Here is a 20,701-nt window from a genome sequence, read left to right as displayed (position 1 = left end):
CAGTCCTTTAAAGAACAATGCATACTCTGTCTACACTAAACAGCTCCCTTGATCATTCATGTCTTTGGGAAGAACCTCTCAGATGTGTTTTTCATATCAATCTGTAAAGTTACACAAAGAGGGTTTGCCAGATAACATCGATGGCAGCCATATTGAATTTCTATGCCAGTTTCAACAGTGAGTATAATTACACTTATAAAGCTTGATAGCTTGATAAAAGAAATTCAGGGGCAAGACTGACCTTATAGCATGTATTAAAATTTCTATTGCAGTAGTTGTGCTGGAACTAAAACTTACCTATCTGACCAACTTTTACTCTAAAAGGTACATCCAGTTCACTCTGTAAATTACAAAAATAAAGTATTAAACAGAAGAAGTAGTAAAAATCAGATAAATTTGGATTATATTTGCAAAGTACTGTATTTACATACAGAAATTAAAAGCTACTTCTTTTCTACTGGAAAATCCTAGAAGGAAAACAAGACAGCAGCAGATGGGCAAACTAGAGTAAAAAAGAAGAACTGGACCATATCATATTCCTTTGATCCCTTCTTTTTCAAGCAAGTGTAGGCTACTTCTCTACAAGTGGTGTTTAATACTGACCTCCCTTTAATTACTTTTGCATGGAAATCTAACACATTGCAATTGTAAGGTTGTCAGAACCATCCCTTACTTTATGTTCTTGATTTGGTCTTGGCTCTGGTCAGTCACATACATGACTTTGCATTTTTCTACATCAGAACTGCTGGAATCTGAATCAACCCCCATTAGAAGGAAAGGTGTGTACAAAGTAACACTTCTTTCCTTCCTTGTCTACTAGACATGAAGACATTTGTAGCAATTGATTAGAACTACAACAAAGCCATCAGGAATGGATGAAATAGACAAGCAAAATATGAAATTTCAGAATAACAAAGAGAAGCCAGTGATCAGGTCATATAAAGATCCAATGTGTTTCCAGTGCACAGAAAAGTAACAGTTCTCTTTAGTGAAGTTGAAACCCATTAAATTTTGGAGCAAGATTCCCTCAGTAGTACAGATGTTCATTATCCAAATTAAGGAACATGAAAATCAGCCAAGTAATTTGTTTTTCCAGAAGAGTATGGGAACTTAATGAAAGTTACTTCTGTTTTTCAGCCACAGCTTTTCTTTCTCTTCCAGTAAAATGAGCAAAATTAGAAGCAGTTAACCAAGAACTTACTTCCTATAACCAGTAAAAAAAGAACTCAGTGTATCCTCTTGTGAGACTACAGTGAGCAACATTTCATCCTAAGTCTTAGTCTTTAGACCCATAAAACAAATACAAACTTATTAGTGTTATAAATGAGAATTTATTCAGCCAGATAGGATACTTACTAATGCGTTCTCCTTTATCTGTAAATTGTCAAGTGCCACATTACCTGTTTAGAAAAAAGGGAGAAGTACAGAAAAAATTACTTCAAGTATTACTTATGTTAGAAAAAGGAAGACAACCACAATCCTACCAAGTACTTAAGAATAAAACCTGAAAACATTCCAGTTACACAATAGCACAAGAAACATGTAATTTGTAAGAGCCACTAAACATGGGTTATAGAAAAAATTTCAGTTGGAAGAGATGATAAAAACACCACCAACTTAGATATCAACATGTTTCTACTCTATTAAATACACCCACAAGAATAGGAAGTCTTATTCACTTGGTGTGAATGACAATTGCAGTTCTATCAACATAGGGTAGACTTGGAAAATGGCATCTTGTTTTTCATGATTTCACATGAAAGAAAAATCATGAATCACAGAGCCACAAAAACACATTCCTGTTTTCACAAACACATTAACTTTTCCTGACGCAGACAATGTCATAGGATTTCTAAATTAAACACTGGCACAGAATTATACCTGAGGAAAGCCTATATACCTGTTAATACTTTAATGTCAGTTTCCTTAGAGCTATATTCCATTTCAAGTATAGGTATTAATACTGCTTAAATGCTAAGACACGTACAACCATGACGAGCAAAACTAAGGTGATGACCTACCTACGGAAGGCACCTAAACCAGCCAGCTTTCCTAGACAGTACTTCGGCTGCTTTTCTGCATGACTATAGCATAGCGAACGGAAGTGTTTTGATACATTCAGCGGGAACAGCTACTCCACAAACCTGCACTCCCCGGCTGTTTAACACGTATTATTTACACCGATAACTGAAACACACGGCTCCCCAAGCACTCCATCAGCTGCACCGGCACCAGGGGCACTGCGCCATAAGCCCGCCCACAGTTCCAACAGCACCATCGTGCTTCCACCCAGCACCCGAGACAAGGAATAGGAGAAATAACAGGGGTTTTATCGGTGTCGGCGGTCTCCTCCCTCGAAGCGCTCCGAGGCCAGCGCCGTGCGCCCATGCCCCCGCCCCACAGACCGACGCGAGGGAGAGGTGCCAGGGACGCCGGGCACACGAGGACCGACGGTCCCCCACGGGAGCGGGGACGTGTGCGGCCACGCACCGCCCGCCCGCCTCGGAGGGCCGCGGCCCCGGAACTCGCCTCCTGCTCCCGGGGGCCCGCAAAGCCACCGCTCGTCCCTCAGAGGGGCCGGCGGTCCCGCGGCCCGCGGACCCCTCACAGGGTAACCGCGGCCAGCCAGACCTGCTCCCCCTGCCCCCGGTAACTCCGGCGGCCCGGCGGACACGGAGCAGCAGAGGGAAGGGGCTCCTTACCCCCCCATATGCCCAGCTTGAGCTGAGACTTGTTCAGGTTCTCCACATAGTCGCCCAGGAAGCGGTTCAGCAGATCCGCCACCACTGATTCCAGCACCATGGCGTAGGCGGCCCCTCAGCCGCGGCCGCCGGCTGGGAGGGGAGCGGAGCGCAGGGGAGGGGGCGGCGAGCGCGGCGTGACCCAGCGCGGGCGCGCCCCCGGCAGTCAGCTGACGGGGCGGGGCGCAGCCCGGCGCCCGCCGGGGTGCGGAGGTGCGGGGCGTGGGGGGACTCGGAGCGGCGGAACGGCGGCGGCGCCGGGCGCGGCCAGACCCCGGGCGGCAGCGCAGGATCCCGAGCCCGCCGCCGGCGCTCGGAGCCGCGGGGCCGAACGAGCGCGCGAAGCGGGGCGGGGTCGGCGCGGCGCGCATGGCGCCCCCTTGCGGCGCGGATCCGCGGCCGCAGCCGCCGCTCCCCCGGCGCTTCGCGGGGCGAAGAGACCGCGTGAGGGAGGAGCGGCCGCGGCACCGTCCTGTCACCGGCACCGCGCCCCGGCTGCTCACCCGCGGACGCCGTCCCGGCGCCGGCATCGCGCCTCGGCTCCTCAGCAGGCCCGGGGAGCCGTGCGGGTGGGACGGGAGGCTGGCGGGGGCGCGGGGAAGGCGCCGGCGCAGCCGCCCTCGGTTCCCCTCAGGCGGGTCCCGCCGAGAGCCGCTCGGTTCCCCTCAGGCGGGTCCCGCCGAGAGCCGCTCGGTGCCGCCCGTTCGCCGTGTGGGGCCGCGGCGCCGCCTTTGGGCCCTGCCGCTGCCGGCGCCGTCCCAGGGCGAGTTGTGCACCTCAGTTCACCTGGGACTGGCGGGACCTGCGTGTGCTTAACAGTGTCTTAGAAAACTATTTCTGATTTTAAAACTGGTAATTAAACTCTTTAAATCTAGCAGTTCAGGAAACTCACAGAGGAAGTAAACACAAATGAGAAAAAAATCCCAAAGCCCAGATGTTTTAGAGGTAATAGGACTGCAGAGAAATTACATAAGAACATGCTACTCCGTGCGGTGAACCTGCAGGTAGCAATGTCAGCCCTGGAACAAATTTTTAAATCTCTGAAGTGCTAATCTCAAACTGGTTCTGTAAAGTCATTCTGAACCCATAGGAGCTCAATTATTCATGGAAGTACAGCACTTGATAGCTCAAAATGGCATATTCAGTCTAAAAATGTATTCCAAAGAGCAGAAAACAATATTAGCAATAGAATTCACCCTCAAAAATATGGGAAAATACATCAACACCGCATAAATATAATCACGGTTAGACAAATATTGCTTTAAACAGCGTTCAAATCTATTGTGGATCTTAGTGCAAGCTGATTTTACAAAACCACAAAGCTGAAGGAAAATATTTAAGTTTGACAGAGGAAAGGTCCATCAGCAATTGTTACCACTCTGGTTTTGTTACAGCCTGTGCTTCAGGCTTGCAAACTCCCTCTTGCTGCAGTTAAGGTAAATCCACAGAGCTTTGCTAGGAACACTTTTGACTTTATTTGAATTGTGGATGCTCACCTTCATCAAAATGCATGTATCAAATGCATTTTCAGTTTATCAAACCACAGTAAACCACATAGTGCAGTTCAGAGCATGCAAGCAGCACAAAAGGTTTTATCACCTTTTCACAAAGTGTGAAGAAGCAAAGGGCATACATTATTATTAAATATATATACACATACCTACATATATATATATATGCCTACCTTTATGTTAAATTTACTTGTTTAATTGTTTTGTACAGACTTGGCTTTTCCCGTCAGAGAGAAGAGACAATGGAAGAAAACATGTCAGGAAATTGTGAATAAACTTCCTGCTGCCATTCTATTAGGTAATGATTTTTCATTTGGAATTTTTAAAAATGAAGTTTTGAAATATTTTAATTTCTGTGTATACAAACCACAGCTGAATGACTAAAGCTTAAGCAAAAGTTCTGGTTAATCAGGGACAGCTGTATGTCAATTTAAGAGCAAATCAATGGTAGTAAGTTTTCTCTGTAACAATTATACAATACAGCCAGGATTATATATCCATCTTCTACTTCATTTTTCATCATGCTCATCATTTCTGCACAGGAAAAAACATACTCAAAGAAAATTTAATCACAACTATAAAGGGTGTTGAAAACCACAAAAAGTAGTTTTTATGTAGTTAAATAATATCCTGACTGATCAAAGTGTTGTTCTAAAGAACTTAAAAGAGTTCCATGAATTCATAAAATCATCTGTTTTGAGGAAATGGCCTCAAGTAGCTCCAGGACAGGATTAAGTTGGATATTAGAAAAAATTTCTTCACTGAAAGGTTACCAAGCATTGGGATAGGCTGCTCAGGGAAGGAGTGGGGGTATTAAAAATACCTGTGGATATGGCTCTTAAGGATGTGGTTTAGTGCTGGCTTGGGCAGTGCAGAACAAAAGTTCTGCACCTTTAAGGATCTTAAAGGTCCTTTCCAACCTAAACAATTCTATGTTTTCCAGAAAATGTAGGCATGAGATGTAGTGGATCAAAAATTGGTCCTGAAGGAGTGTGATTTAACCTGGAAAAGATCACCAACCAGTACATTTGTGTCAGATATCCCATTTCAGTAAATCCTACATAGATTTTTAAAAATAAAAGGAAAATAAATGGAATTAAGAATGGAAAACCTGTGAGCAGTTTTATTAGATATTTTATCAACCATGTGTGTGGTTTAAATACTGCAATATTACTTGAAAATAAAGGCACATAGTATTGCACCTCTATTACCTGCAATCCTTTGTTAATCTGCCTGAGAATCTCTTGGAGACAGGACACCACTCAAAAATTACATTAATGTTGTTCTGTCTGTAGGTAGGTGCCATTCCTTGTGTGTTCTCAACAAGAAAAGAAACAGTCCAATATGGGATGCAGGGGAGGGAAACAAACCCAAAACCCCCTCATCCACAAATTATATGTCATAAGAATTCTGTATCTAGGAGAACAAATCCAGGACAAACAGAAGTATTTGCCCACCATTCATTGAATACACAAATAATGTTAATTCTCCCTGGGGAAAACCCAGGCACTCTACTTACCTTTTCCTAATGATTGGTTTGATAAATATGAATTAAATAATTACTTTTACTCAGGCAAAAGTCATCAAAAGCTCATTTTATATTATTGTAGCACTCTGTTAAATATCTGATAATCTGATGATTCCATCACTGCACTAATTTACTAAAAAAATATAAATACAAGATTGTGACACTTCTGTTTGTAGGTGTGCTATTTTATGTGGCAAGATTTGATCAAACTTCTTAGGGAAACCTTTACCAAAACTATGAAGCCTAAAAAAAGACAAGAAATCTGCATTAAAAGTTATCAGTTAGAGCTGAAATTTTATTAATAACTGCAACAACAAGTATTTGTTTAGAGTTGCCTATTACGCAATCCTGCATACGTAAACAAATAATAGCCACAGCAGTTCTAATCTGAGGTGAGTACATGGGTTGAAAGCTCAATAGCCAAGCTTTCATCTCCTGTTTTACTGCATTAATATTATAAAGTCTCAGCTCCTACCCTCTGACTGTTGGCAAGTGAACAGATGGCAAATTTTATCCACTGTACCTCACTAAACACACTGTATGCCTATTAGCAGTTGGGAAATCAGCCAGGTAATGTTGCATCAACTCTCATCACAAAGTCTACAGAGATAAGAGGACTTCGTGATGAGTTAGATCAGGTTGCCAAAAGTCAAAAGTGTTTGGACAACTTCAGAAAATCTCCAAAACCCAATTATGCCACAGCCTCTCTGAGCAGCTAGTTCCTTGTCAACTCTGATTATGTTTCATTCCTTCCAGCTACTGAGGATTTCCCTTGTCACAATTTTGGATTGTTACAGTCTCAGAAGTAACTATATTATTAAAGCACATATTTTTGGACCTAACAAATGGAAAAGATCAATATTCATCTTCTTACCAATTTGTCTTTTGTAAAGAAAAGTTTAGAATGCTCTACAAGTAGTAGTATTCGATACTGGGGTTAATCTTATTTATATTTTGATTTTAAATTTTTATAATAAGTTCATTTTGCACTGATTTTCATTTTTTTCTAAGTAATACACAGGAGATTTCATTAGTGCTGAATGCACTTATAGACAATAAGTGAAAACAAAAGGTGCTTAAACAGTTATGGCAAATACTAGAATAAACACCCAAATTACATGGATTAGAGTAGCAAAATAGTTAAAACAACTGATACTACTTGGAACACTGCTAATAATTAAGACATTTCTTAGAAATTTTTACAACACTTAATCTTATTAGCAGTAAGTAAACCCAGCAGTTTAAGATATATTAAGATGTCTGATGCACTAAGAAGATGCCAACACAGCAATCTGCTTTCCCTTTTCCCTTGTAACAGCTGGAGAGTCTCGATTCTCAGAGAAGAACTGGCATCTGCAAAAAGCTGTGATAGTGTTTCACTGTGTGTCCTTTCTGTGATCCAACAATAAAATATAAAAGACTTGGCATGCACAAATACGTAAGAACTAAATGATATGCAAATAGAAGCCTGTCTTATTCATAAAAAATAACTTCATTTGTCTGCAGAAACCCCAGTTCTGTTTCTCAGAATATTTTTAAACCAGACATGCTGTCTAAATCCTAAGACAATTATTATATTTTTTTCTCCTATAAAAATGCCACATCTGTTTCTAAATAAATAAATAAATACACACCCATTATCCTCCAAGACAAACCCTGCATAAAATTATCCTCAGTGGCTTCTATAAATACATTTTCAGAGAAATCTAGATTTAAAAAATTGGAATTCTCACTGACCTTAGACCTTAAAAGACTAGACCCAAAGATCTTTACAGCTTTCATGTGATTAGAAAAAACAAGGACAGCAAAGTGTAAACACCACATGGTATGAAATAATGCTGTATCCACAGATGATGACAGCTCCATGGCCAATCTGACTGTGACAGGTGGTTTTCAATAGAGTTTGAGGAATCATTTCCTTTATCTGCTGCACCTTATCAGCATCTGAAAGGTTTATCATAGAATCTGCATTTCTGCATGAAATTTCTAGGCCAAGAGGCTTAGTTTATCTTATCAGTATTGATCACATGCATATCATATCAGCTGAAGTTTGGAATCTAAATCACATTGCTGTATTTTATCCTGAGCCAGGGAATCTTCAAAAAATAGCTAAGTTATATCATAAGAAAAATCTAACTTAATTTTTCATGAGGGTTTGTCTGACAGAACTTTTGAGAGTCATATCTTTTTGTTTCAGTGATATGCTGTGAAGATGAAAATGCCACTAGTTAGGTAGAAAATTAGTTGAAATAAAAATGTGCTTATTTTAATGAATATGATACCTTTAAGTGAGGAACAAAGCAATAATAGTCTAGTCTGGACAAAACATATTTATTTTAATTTATAAATATAAATTCATTCATGGATAAGAGCTTGAATTTATTCATTGTGAAAACACACATAAAATATCTATTATTCCAAGCTATTGCCCTTCCTAGAAATTTTCAATTTTTTCACATGCACTTGGACATTGGAAGAGTCCTCCAGCAAAACCCACTAAATCATAATGAGAAAATTATAGTCTTCTTAGCAACTTTTTAATGCAAATATGTTCTTTTTCTTCTTTACCCTCTTGTACACTGGTTGGGTGCTTCAAGGGTGCAAAATCTGCTATTCAAAGCTGAACTTGTGGAGGCTACTACCCTCTCCAGACCCTGTGACACTCAAGAGAGGGTAAGTTGCTGGGTTTGGGGATACATCTTTCCACACAAATCTGCAAGATTGCAAAGACTGAGGGTTACTGTAATTTCTTATTACAGAAAAACATAGTCTTTATATTACCACTTAATTGTTGGAACTAATTCATATGAGGAACTAACTTTTAAATGGCATTTTTAAAGCTTATCTAAATTCAGAGTTTATTGTATTTCAATTGAAGTACACTTATCATTTCAACGTTATTGTTTTATATGCATAGTCTGGGTATTTATTAGATCAGGATTCTCACATAAGAAGTAGGTACATAGCCAAATGTAGCAAGTTACCAGTTATTCCAGAAGTGAGGCACTTGAAGGTCAGAACATACAACATATTTGAATACTGTACTTGAACTCAAACACATAGTATCTGCCCTTAAGTTCTTTAGTTCTTCTCAACAGATAAGAGATACTAAGCAGTCAAGCCTGATTTTAAAAGTCTGCCTCATATTTGACCTTCCAATCTTCTCTGGAACTTTAGTATTCTTTGACTTTTTTTAACTTTTAGATACTTAAAGTTGTAGCCAAGAGTTGCAACTTTTTTCCTTGCAGGCAATGTGACATTGCAACACTGCCACCACCCAAACAGGAGATTCATATAAGTATTGATAGTGCTCTAGTGAAATCCTGACTTCACTTCCATTGGAAACTTTAATAGTGATAGTTCATAAGATAGTTGTAGATGTCAAGTTTGGCAATCAGATTGTGCTGAACCCATGTTTTTCAAGGCTGTAATACAACTGTGCCAAATCAGAAAGTGGCACTGAGGTGTCATGGTCACCTCAGCAGAAAAGCTCCTTATTTGGTACAGCTCTCCTACAAATTAGTGCCACTTCCTTTTCTTTGCCCTTCACTTGATATTTTATGAAAAAAGGCTTTCAATAAAAACAGAGAGGAAGAAATGTCAAAGAATTGAGTTATTGGCAATATCCTACTCACACTGATTTTTGACAGTTCTAGCTGTATCCCAGTCTTTGTGATCTCGTAGGTACAAAGTGGATTGTCCCCACAGCCTCTTGGATGCTGCTTAGGAAGCAATAAAGGCAACCAGGCCCAGACTATATGTTAACTACTTGTAGAAAATACTGGAAAACACAAACCCTTAATTTTCAAAATATTACACAGCCCTAAATGCCAACATTCAATAATGAAGCTATTTATAGATTAACCTGATTTCTGAAGCTTGCCTTTCTCATGAAACATTAATCCTCTGCACATTCAGCAAACATGACTTGGAAAGGCTGAAGCCTATGGATACATATGGTATTTTAAGTTATTGCATATATTGTAAGCTGTCACTTGTCAGGAGGAAGCTATTTAATAATACCTAATAAAATAATAGCTTAACAACTACATTTTACAGGTAATTGGGTTTTTTAGGTGGAAGGTTGTACTTGGCAGATGAGAAAGAAGTTAGGACCCTGTGCTTATTCTGTTTCCACATATTTATTTTTGACAGCAGGAACCACATGTACTTTTTTCCTGGTGTTACTGTAACAAAGAAGTACTCTGTTAAATAAATTTGTACCTGAATTAGGCACTCACGTGCTGTGCTGTAGTAGTCTGTGCAAATCAGATTATTGAAATGACAAATCTCTTGGTTTATGCATTAAAATTGCAAAGTAGTAATCCTGAACTACAGACACACATCAAGGTGCCTGTTACCTTACACATTATACCAGATCCTAATCCCATTAGGGGTTAACTGCATGGACATAGGGATCTATCTGAATTCCACTGCTAGATCAGAAACCACTCATGTTCATACCTTTCTTTATTTTAATCTCCATTTAAAAATTCTTTAAAATGCCAAACTAAATATTCTTGATCCAGCTGACACCTCTAAATAGTAGTCTCCAGCACACCTTGTAGCCTGCCTGTCCATGCTGCACTTATTCAACTTATTCACCTATGTAATACCAGATGCTGTCCTGGGTAGACATCCAGGTATTTTGTCCCAACTTAAAGTATTTCTCATGCAAACAGTCTGTGTCATTTCTATTTTTATTTTCTCTCCTCTAAAATGCACAGGATAAGATCTACACAAGAGTTAAAATTAGTAAGAATAGGTCAGTCCTCACTTTAAAAACCAAAGACTGCCAAATATGGAAGTTATCTCCTGATCCTCTGGAAGAAGTTGAAGTCAGCATGGAGATGCACAGCTTCCAAGCAAAATTCAGCTTGAAAGCTGGCAAACTCTCTGGTGAGACCGTGTTCTATGAGGATCAATGCAGTTGAGCAACACCTAAGGATACAGTTGCCCACAAAACACACAATCCATGTAGTTTGTCTGTGTTCACTTCATGAGAACAGCAAGTACAACAAACACTTGCCATTACAGCAACCAGCAGACCAAATTCTGAATTCAGCATTTTAGTATAGCAGCACAAGTATAACATGGGAACTATGACTGTGTTGTTGAAGTTGTCTGGTCTGCAGAGACATTTCTTCCCTGTAGAGGCTCTGGGACCTTTGAAACTGATAGCTGCTCTTGGAAAATTCCAGGGAATAAAACTGGGAGCATGAGATTTCTGTGTACAGAGTACAGAGCCAGTCAGTATAAGTGCCTTTGGTGAGCTGAATTTTGCTGGCATCCTGCTTCTGAAACTTGTCACTAGCATGAAAGGGGCCCACCCCCAGTCTCTGTCAGAGTTTGGAACGATCCTTCCACTGCTCTAAACTACACTGAAACACTCTGTGTGTACTTCTGCCATTAAAACAGTCAAATCTGAAGATGACACTGCTTCTCTTGAGACCAAGAAAAATATTTGGAGGCAGTGGAATAATAATGATTTCCATGACACAATGTTTGGCCAATAATCACATAAAATTTTATTGACTTTGAGAATTTTGAGAAAAGCAGCTTTAAATTATAAGAGTCCCCAAGAAGTAAATAAAAATGCTCTTTGACACATAAGCATTTAAGGTATAGTCACTGAAGTGTCCTGTCACCCACACCCTTGAACTCAACTGACATTTGTCAACATAGGGATCATCTGAGAGAATCACCATTGCCTGATTTCCCATTTCATTTTAACAAGGCGATGTGCAGGAACAGATGTATTTCTTGCCTAATGCCCTCAGTCAGCTGCTTTTACCACTGAGGTAAAAGTTATGCAGGAAGGAAAACACTGAGCAGATGGGGGTGTTTACAAGGGAGTTAAACTGTGTGCAGAAGCACCACTGTTTCTGGGAATCAATGTAGACAGGAAAGGATAAAAGCATCTCATAATTAATTAAGGCATCAGTCAGTTCAATCATATAGGACTTTTTCAGGCTGTGATTGGAAAAAAAGGGTTTTCCAATTTTTCCATAGTTAATGCTAATAAGCTGTATAGAAATACGTTTTTTCACTTAAAAATATTTTATATAACACTAGCTTTTACTGAATATGTGAGAAGCACTAAGAATATTTAACCATAGAATTTAGAGTGGGATTTGAATAGTTCAAACTCTAAAATATAATCCATTTACATACTGTAAAGACAAGACATGGAAACTTAGGTACATTTACAGCAATTTTGTTTGTACTTTTTTTTCTAAAATAAAATATGTTCAGATTACACAAAAACTCCAAAGCTTCAGTGGACACAGAAGAATAATCTTGACAAATACAATGGGCACATAAATTATGACATGTTCTCAGATGAACTAAAAAAAAACAAAAAAAAAAAACCAAAAAAACATTTTTCCAGTTCCCTAACCTAAAATAGATAGTTGGATTCTTTCTGAGATTTTCATTTGTAGCACAGAGGGATGAACTCCAGCTCTGAAAAGGATGTAAGTTTAAAGATTTCCCACTTGGAGAGGACTGGGTTCCACAGATTGTGTTCAAAGTGCACAATTAATTTGACTGTCAGCCAGTGCAAAAAATCAGACAGTACTAGTTTGTAGAGACAGTCCATAATTATCTGAAAAGTAAACCTCAGCTCATAATGTTGTTGATTAAATTGAGATCAAAACAGAGTGATCTGAAAGTTGGCCATATTGATCTACCGTTGTTAGTCCTGAGGCTGGTCCAGAGATGAACCTTTATGCCAAACCATTGGCAAGCTTTGTGCTCATGTAGGTAAAGGCAACAAATAATGAAAGGGCAAAAAATAGCTCTGCAGCTGCGATGAGATTTTCAGGAGAAAGTGTTGGAACAGAAAATGGTAAAGGGCCTGCTTAGATCTCTGTAGTTCCTTAACCCTGGCTAAAGAGGCTTTATCCTCTCTTGCATTCAGCAAACCCTGGCCCTGGCAATCCCAAGTTGCTCAAGTCCTCTGTTACAGACAGGCGTTTGCTAAAGGGAAACAACTCCTGTTTCAAACACCTAATGCAAAATTAACAAATAGCCATTCTGCTCTTTGGCAGGCACATGCTTTGATTACATACTGTACTAGATTTATGACTTCATAAAGTTGTGAACACACTATCTAATCTGAACTGTCATTTTGTTGGATTATAATATTGCTCATTTTAGTTTATAGTAGTTGAGCCTATGTGATGTGCTTCTGTGATGCTAGTATTTACCCTTATCATTTAAAATAATAAAATACAAAAAAGCACACAGAGCTAGATTATGTCTTCATATTTAACAGCCTTTTGCAGGTTTCTCATGAAACACAACTTAGGACTTCTAAAAACAAAGGCCTTCATTAGAGTTGGCCACCCCTTGTGAAGAAAGATGAATTCAAATGTATCCACTAGCATGGTCAGAGGACAGGTGAACATATTGTACAGGAGAATAATAAAAGAGCTTCTCTAGCAAACTGAAGAATGATAGGGATACAGCTCAGTTCTAATGGCTTCCTTTGTGGGGGGAAGTTAATTCTAAAACCAGAGCTTATGCTTTTCTCAATTTTTATTATTTGGATCAGATTTTTTTTTAATGTTTCTTTATTTTAATAAGGCTCCCATTCCTGTTTAGCCATACCACTTTCTTTGTGATTTAGTCTTCTTGAAAACACATTGGATGGGGGTGCATACTTCTAAGTCTTTGATTAGAGTTCTCTAAATCCTCTCTGCACATCTTGTATTAAATCTCCTTCCAGAAGCCTCTTCATTTGTCTTCTTTTATGTATTACTGGAGTAAATAATGTTTTTCCTCCTCCAGGGTTGGTATTTGAGTACATGATGGTCTCTAGTGCAAATCACAACTATTCATCCACTACTATGTATCTTGCATACTGGTTTAGGAGTATGTCAGGACTGTTTTCTTATGCTGTGGGTATCTGGCTACTTGATGAACCAAGCAATTACACTGCCTTGTGTCCCAGCACAGCATTTACTCAATATGTCCAGGCAGCTTGAGTTTCTCAGTCTCACATCTGTTATAATTTCATGGTCACCATTGGGGTTTTATATCAGATAATTTTACTTCAACTGCTCTCACTTCAAGCACAGCATTTCAATTCATAAATTTCAGTGCTGTCATATACTTAGCAAAGAAAATAAAATTTAAAAAATAAATTACATGCATAAAAAAGAAGAAAAAAAGAAAAATCCACAAGAGTTATCAATTTTTATTACATAATAGTAGAGTTTGAAATATATGGCATAGACTTCTTGCATGCTCATCAATCCTTAACAGGCTTGTAACATCCTCTGGTTCCCTTTTCTTCACTGTGAGCTCAAATTTGTCCCTAAACTGCAGTGCTTAGCCATGAAAATTTTCTGTTCTCTCCTCCATCAGTAATGCTGGATGAGAACTTTCCTGGAAGATACTTATGAATAACTCTTTTTCTAAGGCAAGTAGGAACTGTCTGGTGCCAGGGTGATTCTTTTAGATCCTGATAAATAGGGCTGTGTCAGTATTAGACAATTGAGGGAATTAATTATTTTCTTCAAGAAAAGAATGCATTCTCCAAAATGGTTTCCATGCAGCTTTACCTAATCAAAGCAATGGGCTCTTAGCTCTATGCCAGCACAGAGTGGAGGGGAGGGGTGTGTGCCAGATTTCCCAGACCAACCACCCTGCTCAGCACACAGCCACAGATTGTAGAGATCATGGCAGCACCTCCTCTGTTACCCTCCTCCTTTTGTCTCAGCCCTCTGTAACCTGAGGCTCTGTTGTGAAGTACAGCACCATAATCCCCAAATTGTGAGCAAGAGCTGTGTGTCAGCTGGGGCTGGACAAAATGAGAAAGAGAACTTTACAGACAGAGGCAAGATTGTTGAGATTAAGAATGCCACTTCCTGGAAAGGCATGAAGACTTAAATCAAAAACAGGGATTGAAGGAAGGCAACTCAACAACTCTGAGGATGAGCTGAGCTGGTACCAGGGAACAAGAGAACACTGTTTTCCCCTGTTGCTGTCAGGTCCCTGCCAGCTCTCCTTTGTCTGGGAACTTGTCAGTCTCAACTATGTGAATAAGGCAACAAATAATTGCTTTGTAGCTTAAAGATGTGTGTATCCTGCTTGCACCGCCTCTTTCTACGCAATCAGTTGTCAACGGCAAAGTACAGAGAAGAACAAGGACACCTGCACTATGCCACAGCTGCCAGCACGGCCAGGATGCCTCACTAGATGTCACCCTGAATGATGGCTCATACTCTGCATGCAAGCAAGGAAAAAACCTGATGGTGCTTTGATACATGCAGACAGACTGCCACTAGATGGAAAAGGCAAAATCTGTTCACTTGCAGCAAATGCTGAGAGTGGGGGGGACCAAACCACAAAATTAATAGAAACCACAAAATAAACATATGATCATCATTCACACCTACTTTTATCTGATATCAAGCTTTATGGCCTACCAATTTATCAGAACCACTGCCAAAAAGACCTCCATTCCTCATAGCTGGCGGCACAGAACATGGAAGCACAGACCAGGAATCCTACTGATGCTCAGCAGACACAAGGTTACAATGAGAGCTGCTGTTTTCAAGTGTGATACAACTTTTCAAAGAGGACCACACTAATTGTCCTGCTTGATCTGTAAAGATCCTTATTTACCTGCGTGACTGTGGAAAGTTTGTTGCATTTATCCACAAGCCGAAGGGAAGTAGATATTAGTCTTTAATGTCAGAATCTGAATGTCTGCCTAAACAAACACAAACTAACTACTCTATAATCTGTCAGTAAATGAGTTTTTCTGGGACTGAAGGAAATGCCAATAAACTTAAAAACAGGAAGCTGAAAATAAGGCACCAGCAAAATGATATCATTTATTTAGTAGGGAGGAAAATTCAAGAAATGTGGTGGCCATAAGGTGTCAATTTTTCCTTCAATTTGTTCCATGATTTGGATTTGAGAAATTCTTCAATGAATGCATGTAACTTGCAGGCATTGATTGCTAACCAGCAGCATTCATCAGATTTCCTCTCACGCAAAGTGACTCTATGGGCTGCCTTCCCCCATCATCCCCTGCCCTTTGACCAACAATTTCTCACTCCCAATATCCTTCCGAAATAACTTGGGAAGCTTCTGCTCCAGCACATATCTGGCTTTTTCCTGTGATAGTAGCAATCGCTAATGTTATATTTTTGAAATAAATTATTTTAAAACAGCTTTCAGAAAACACACATTAAAGAGTAAATTCTACTAACCTGGGATATTTTATCCTCAAACCCAAAAAACTGGTTCTGCTGCTTGAGAAACTTCTGCTATTGATGATTTTCTTACCTTGACCAGTGCAGCTACACTCTTTCCCAAATCTCCATTGCTCTAGCTCCTCCTCTGCTAGTTTGACTCTCTTCCCTCTTTTGTCTTCTCAGAGCCCCAGTTCTTTGAGCTGTTTTTCTGCTGAGTCCTTGGCCAGCTGGGCTGGTCCCCCCAGCCACCACTGTTTTCCCAGTCATTATCCACTCCTGCAGAGGACTGCCATGTCCTGCCAGCTCCCTGAGGTGACCCCTCCCTCCTCTTGGTCTTCACTCCTCCTTCTTATCATACATCCATTAGGTTCTAGCACAAGGGCAATGTAAGCACAAAAAAATACAAGCTCTGTGCTGGGCCCAGAGCAGCTTTGATGGGCAAAGTCTGACTCTGTTTGCATGCATGGGCCAAACAGCCTTGATTACTCTTCAGAGTTCATATACACACACCTTGATCAGAAACAAGAAAAATTAATAATTTTTTTCACTAAAATACAGTCTGAAGTTAACATCCAGGCTAGAAAACATGAGACCAAAAGCTTGTGATTTTACAAAGTTAGCAATGACTAAAATCCACCTCCAATGACAAGAAATATCAAGCAACCTAAGTAACCAGCTTTATGAGCTACAATTGTAATCAGCTTCCTAATGTTTCTGGTACCTCTTCATTACCTGTACTTCTCTGGAGTAATTTTTCAAGAAAAATTATAAAAATAATCTGGTTTTGTAGGTTATTTTTACACAGCTGTTTAGAGCATGATACATTCACTTGGTGAAAGGATGTTAAGTCAGCTTCACAAATATTTAATCAAGCTCCAGCACAACTTTGCTCCTTTCTAGAAAGGCAAATATCTGTGCCTCGTGGTTGCTGTAGTTACATCTTACTGGAGAAGCATCCAGGCTGTTCCCCCTTTGGGTTCGAGACTTCCTTCCTAGATCTGTGGTCAGCTAAAACACTAACTATAGCTTTCTAGACAGAAAATCTACTATTGCCAGGATATTTCACTGGCTTTGTGAGAGAGTGTATATGATTTTTCAGGAGTGTAAAATGAAGTGTTGTTTGGTAAAGTTAGATTATTTTATTATCAGAGAGTGCTGAAATAATAATTCTGTACAGTTCATTAGTATTATATTTATTGAAATTAAAGGTCAGATTTATGTAATGAGATACATAGCTGTTCTTCTTCTTCATGAGGTGTAAATTTTGTTAAAGCTGCTAGTAAAAAACAAATCAGAAGTGATTTAAGCACTGCATGTTGTTCCTCAGAGAGCTTTCATGTTGTTCCTCAGAAAGCCTTTCCCAGAAATAGTGTTGTTTTGTTTTTGTTTTTGTTTTAATTTCAGCAGTGAATTCCACTCAAAGAATGGTAATTATTTGTGGTTTAGGTTGCATGTATCAATGTTCAGACTTAATTAGATTGTTGGCTATGGTTGCCTGGGTATTTGCATGAGTGTGACTGCAAACAAGCTCTGGTGGAGTTCCAGCATGGAGGCTGTTTCACTGCAGGGCAGTGCCAGCCCTGCTACACTAAACATGTGCCAGACTTGGAAATAGAAGGGACCTTGTTCTGCTTCAACCTCAGGCCTTGTCCAGCATCATGCAGTGACACTTGGAGATCTTTCAAGAATGTGTGTCATAGGCCCTGTGAGAGCAGATAGGAAAAATAGCAGAACTACTGTACAGCTCTGTGCTGTATGAAAGCTGCTTCCATGCATGTTTACAAAGTTGCTACTGAATAATGAAAGGACATTTGAAAACATTTCTTTCTAAAGACATATATGAAATCTATGTTTTCCCTGTACTACATGAAAGTGAACAATATAGTAGAGGAATTAGTAAAGATGGAATTTGCTTTAGGACAGTACCAAGGAAGGAGAGAAAGGCAAGCAGTATCTAATAGACATGATATGCTTGTTAAACTATTCCTGTTACTCTAATTCACTTAACCTAGGTACACCCATTCTTTTGTGTCGCTTTAGAAGTCACAGTAAACAGCTCCTAAATGGATCACTAGGGGCTGGATGCCCTCTTTGCTGAGTTGCAGCCATACAAACCCAGCTTCAGGGCCAACACATTACATGCTGCAGACAGGTGTTTGGAAATTACTGAGATAGGTAAGTAAATTACTGATGCGTTAATAGAGGAAAAAGTGATAAAAATAGCATAGAATCCCTCAGGCTGCAAAACACACCAGATGATAAAATAGACTTGTCAAATTATTGGTGACAAAAGACAGTGAGTAGGGAACAATTGTTCAGTGTTTCTTCCAATGAAAGATCTGCAGATTTTCAAATGAAAATAATAGCTAACTGAAAAGAAGGGAAGACATTTTTTCACATAGTGCACAGCTAAAGTATGAAGCATTTTGCTGCAGGAATTAATGTTTACATAAATTCCAAAGACTCTGCAAAAAATTCTTAGAGGAGAAATCTGTCTGGCATTTTTAAACACATCAAAATGGACTGTGTATCAGAAAGCCGCAAAGCAGCCTCAGCTTTGTAGTCTGGGCTGTGTCACCAGAGCTGCTGACACACTCGTCTGCCAGTCACTATTGCAATATCCTGCCTCAACACAACACTGCACTTCAAGAGCTCTGGGTTTCACCACGTATGTGGCCTTTTGTATTTTCTGTCATTTGCCTGCAGGACCATAAACCTGACTGCAGCATTTGTGGGCAGTACAGGACGGCACCACCATGGACTTGAGCTCCTTGTATGGGGAGTTCACTTGCCTGTGGTTTGAGCTCACCGCATCTGTAGAGAGAGAAAGTTGCTTCCTACTGCTGTTTATTTTTAGCAATTTGCTCAAACGTGGACTTTCACCATTGAAATGTAACAGCATGAATATGTAAATAATAAATCCCTGTCAAAAAGTAATTTAGGAAGACTCCAGGTACCTTATCGCTCCTCTTCAGTTGCATCATGACTTATCACAGTTGACATTTCAGTGAGGCTGTAGTAGCAGATCCAAATTTGAACATCCGTAGGGAGAAGATGCAATACAGCAGCTTTGATGTCAATAGAATGTCAGTCTGTGTCGACTTTGTTCAGATTGAACTTAATTGCAGGAACTGCATTAATAGTCAACATAAGCCATCTGTTTAAACGTGTGTTTTGAAAAGAACTGCCATGTACAATAAACATGTTCAGCTGTAATGACTCACATATCTGTTCACGTGAAATGGGGATTTGGCAATTTCCCTAACAAAAACATTCAATTACAGGTTAAAAGTATTTTTATATTAAGTTAATTTGTTTTCATGGCAGGTCCAGTGATCTGACTGTTTTGAGGCAGTCTGGAAGGTATGTTCACTGCTGAGCTGATGAACCAAACTGTTTGGCCAGCCTTGTCTCACAAACCTGTTTGGTAAGTCAAAGTTGCACCAAGAAACATCAGCAGCTCATGGCACTAAGTGGCTGACAGGCACATAGTTACAGTTGCAAAGTGTTCCTCAAAACATTTGTCCAGGTGCACTTGAAGGCTGAGTACAGTGTCCCAGGCGTGGAGCAACTGTTAAGTCCAAAACAAGCCAAGTAAGCCTCGTGGCACTGGCAGACTGGCTGAGTGCTATCTGTAGCCACCATGGGCTCATGAAAGGCATAAGCATTCACCTTGATTATACATTATACTGAGCCCTGATCATGCATGGAGGGAAACTTACCCTTCAAGCAGCTGAAAAACCTGAGCAATTATGTGACATCACCTGAGCAATCAGAAATATGCAACCTCCCAGTTTAACTGTCAGACTGACTAGGAAGAGCAGATTTTCAGCCCTTTGTTCTTTCTTAAAAGTAACAGCTAATGTGCACTTACAGGAGTGAAACAAGCTGCCATTAGCTATTACTTGTGGTGTCAGTTCTAAGTAAGCTTTGTTAAATTAATCATTGCAATGCACTGGTACCTGGACTTATTCAGCAGAATCATAAATTATGAATCTGCTTTCATACAGACTGAGCAGGAACATAGAGCCTGGCTGTGTCCTTCCCTCTCATGTGTACAGAGTAGAATCCTGTTACATTATTGACACACTTATGGGTGCCTGTATATAGAAACGCAGAAACTGGAAGGGGTAGGGAAATAGGAGGGAGGAAAAACCCTGTATGGTCAAGGAACATCATGAATTAGCAAGTCCAAAATCTTTCCTTGACATCACCTTGGACTTGTTTTTTTGTTTTGTTTTCACCTCTAGGATAATTTTAAATTACTAGGAGCTATAAATAGGTCTCTTATTTCCTAAATTATTCTACTGCACAAATTGCTTGTTACAATGAGGTGCAATGCTTCATTAAATTAGGAGGTTAATAATTGTGTATTATGATGTACTTTAATATCCTGCTCTGTCAAAGGATTTTGTTAATGTTTATATTTCAGTGACATTTAAGTGGACATGGTGTAGAAGAAACCTGTAGAACTAGACTTCTGTGTGCTGTACTGGATTGCTCCTTTCCCCTTACATCTGATTATGTCTTCGTTTGTAGTTTCCAGAAAATCTGGCAGCACAGCCTGTGTTAGTTTAACCACGCATGTATGGCTAACAGGTCTCCTCTCACCTACCACTACTCAATGTGTAAGAGCATCACAAGCAAGCCAAGCTGGGCTGTGCTGCCAGTTCTTTCCAAATCAGAGAACTGTTACCCACAATTTCA

At 39.9% G+C, this 20,701-nt stretch overlaps 2 protein-coding genes across 6 annotated transcripts in view; one reads left to right on the top strand and one right to left on the bottom strand.

Moving 5' to 3' along the window:
- Positions 1 to 2,924, bottom strand: part of VPS13C (vacuolar protein sorting 13 homolog C) — a 74,103-nt gene extending 71,179 nt beyond the window's left edge. For 4 of the 5 annotated variants that reach the window (XR_014957477.1, XM_021554234.4, XM_021554235.4 and 1 more), the window contains exons 1-3: positions 2,703 to 2,924; positions 1,357 to 1,400; positions 298 to 340 (exon numbers count right to left, since the gene is read on the bottom strand). Coding sequence is in view for 3 of the 5 variants with exons in the window: in XM_021554234.4 (XP_021409909.1) it covers positions 298 to 340; positions 1,357 to 1,400; positions 2,703 to 2,802 (187 nt within the window). In the remaining 2 variants the exon portion in view is untranslated. Of the gene's footprint in view, positions 1 to 297; positions 341 to 1,356; positions 1,401 to 2,529 lie in introns of all 5 variants that reach the window. The other variant, XM_085588172.1, reaches the window with a different exon arrangement.
- An 85-nt stretch (positions 2,925 to 3,009) lies between these two features.
- LOC110483955 (uncharacterized) overlaps positions 3,010 to 20,701 on the top strand; it is a 30,785-nt gene continuing 13,093 nt past the window's right edge. Inside the window, exons 1-3 of the mRNA XM_085588211.1 lie at positions 3,010 to 4,550; positions 8,378 to 8,453; positions 19,322 to 19,421. Coding sequence (XP_085444337.1) covers positions 3,111 to 3,557 — 447 coding nt within the window. The 5' untranslated portion in view covers positions 3,010 to 3,110 and the 3' untranslated portion in view covers positions 3,558 to 4,550; positions 8,378 to 8,453; positions 19,322 to 19,421. The remainder of the gene's footprint in view (positions 4,551 to 8,377; positions 8,454 to 19,321; positions 19,422 to 20,701) is intronic.

The sequence above is a fragment of the Lonchura striata genome, chromosome 10 (assembly GCF_050655825.1).
Source record: "Lonchura striata isolate lonStrDom1 chromosome 10, ASM5065582v1, whole genome shotgun sequence".
NCBI lineage: Eukaryota > Metazoa > Chordata > Aves > Passeriformes > Estrildidae > Lonchura > Lonchura striata.
Note: the sequence above shows the minus strand (reverse complement) of the source record. Positions and strands in the feature narration are given on the sequence as shown.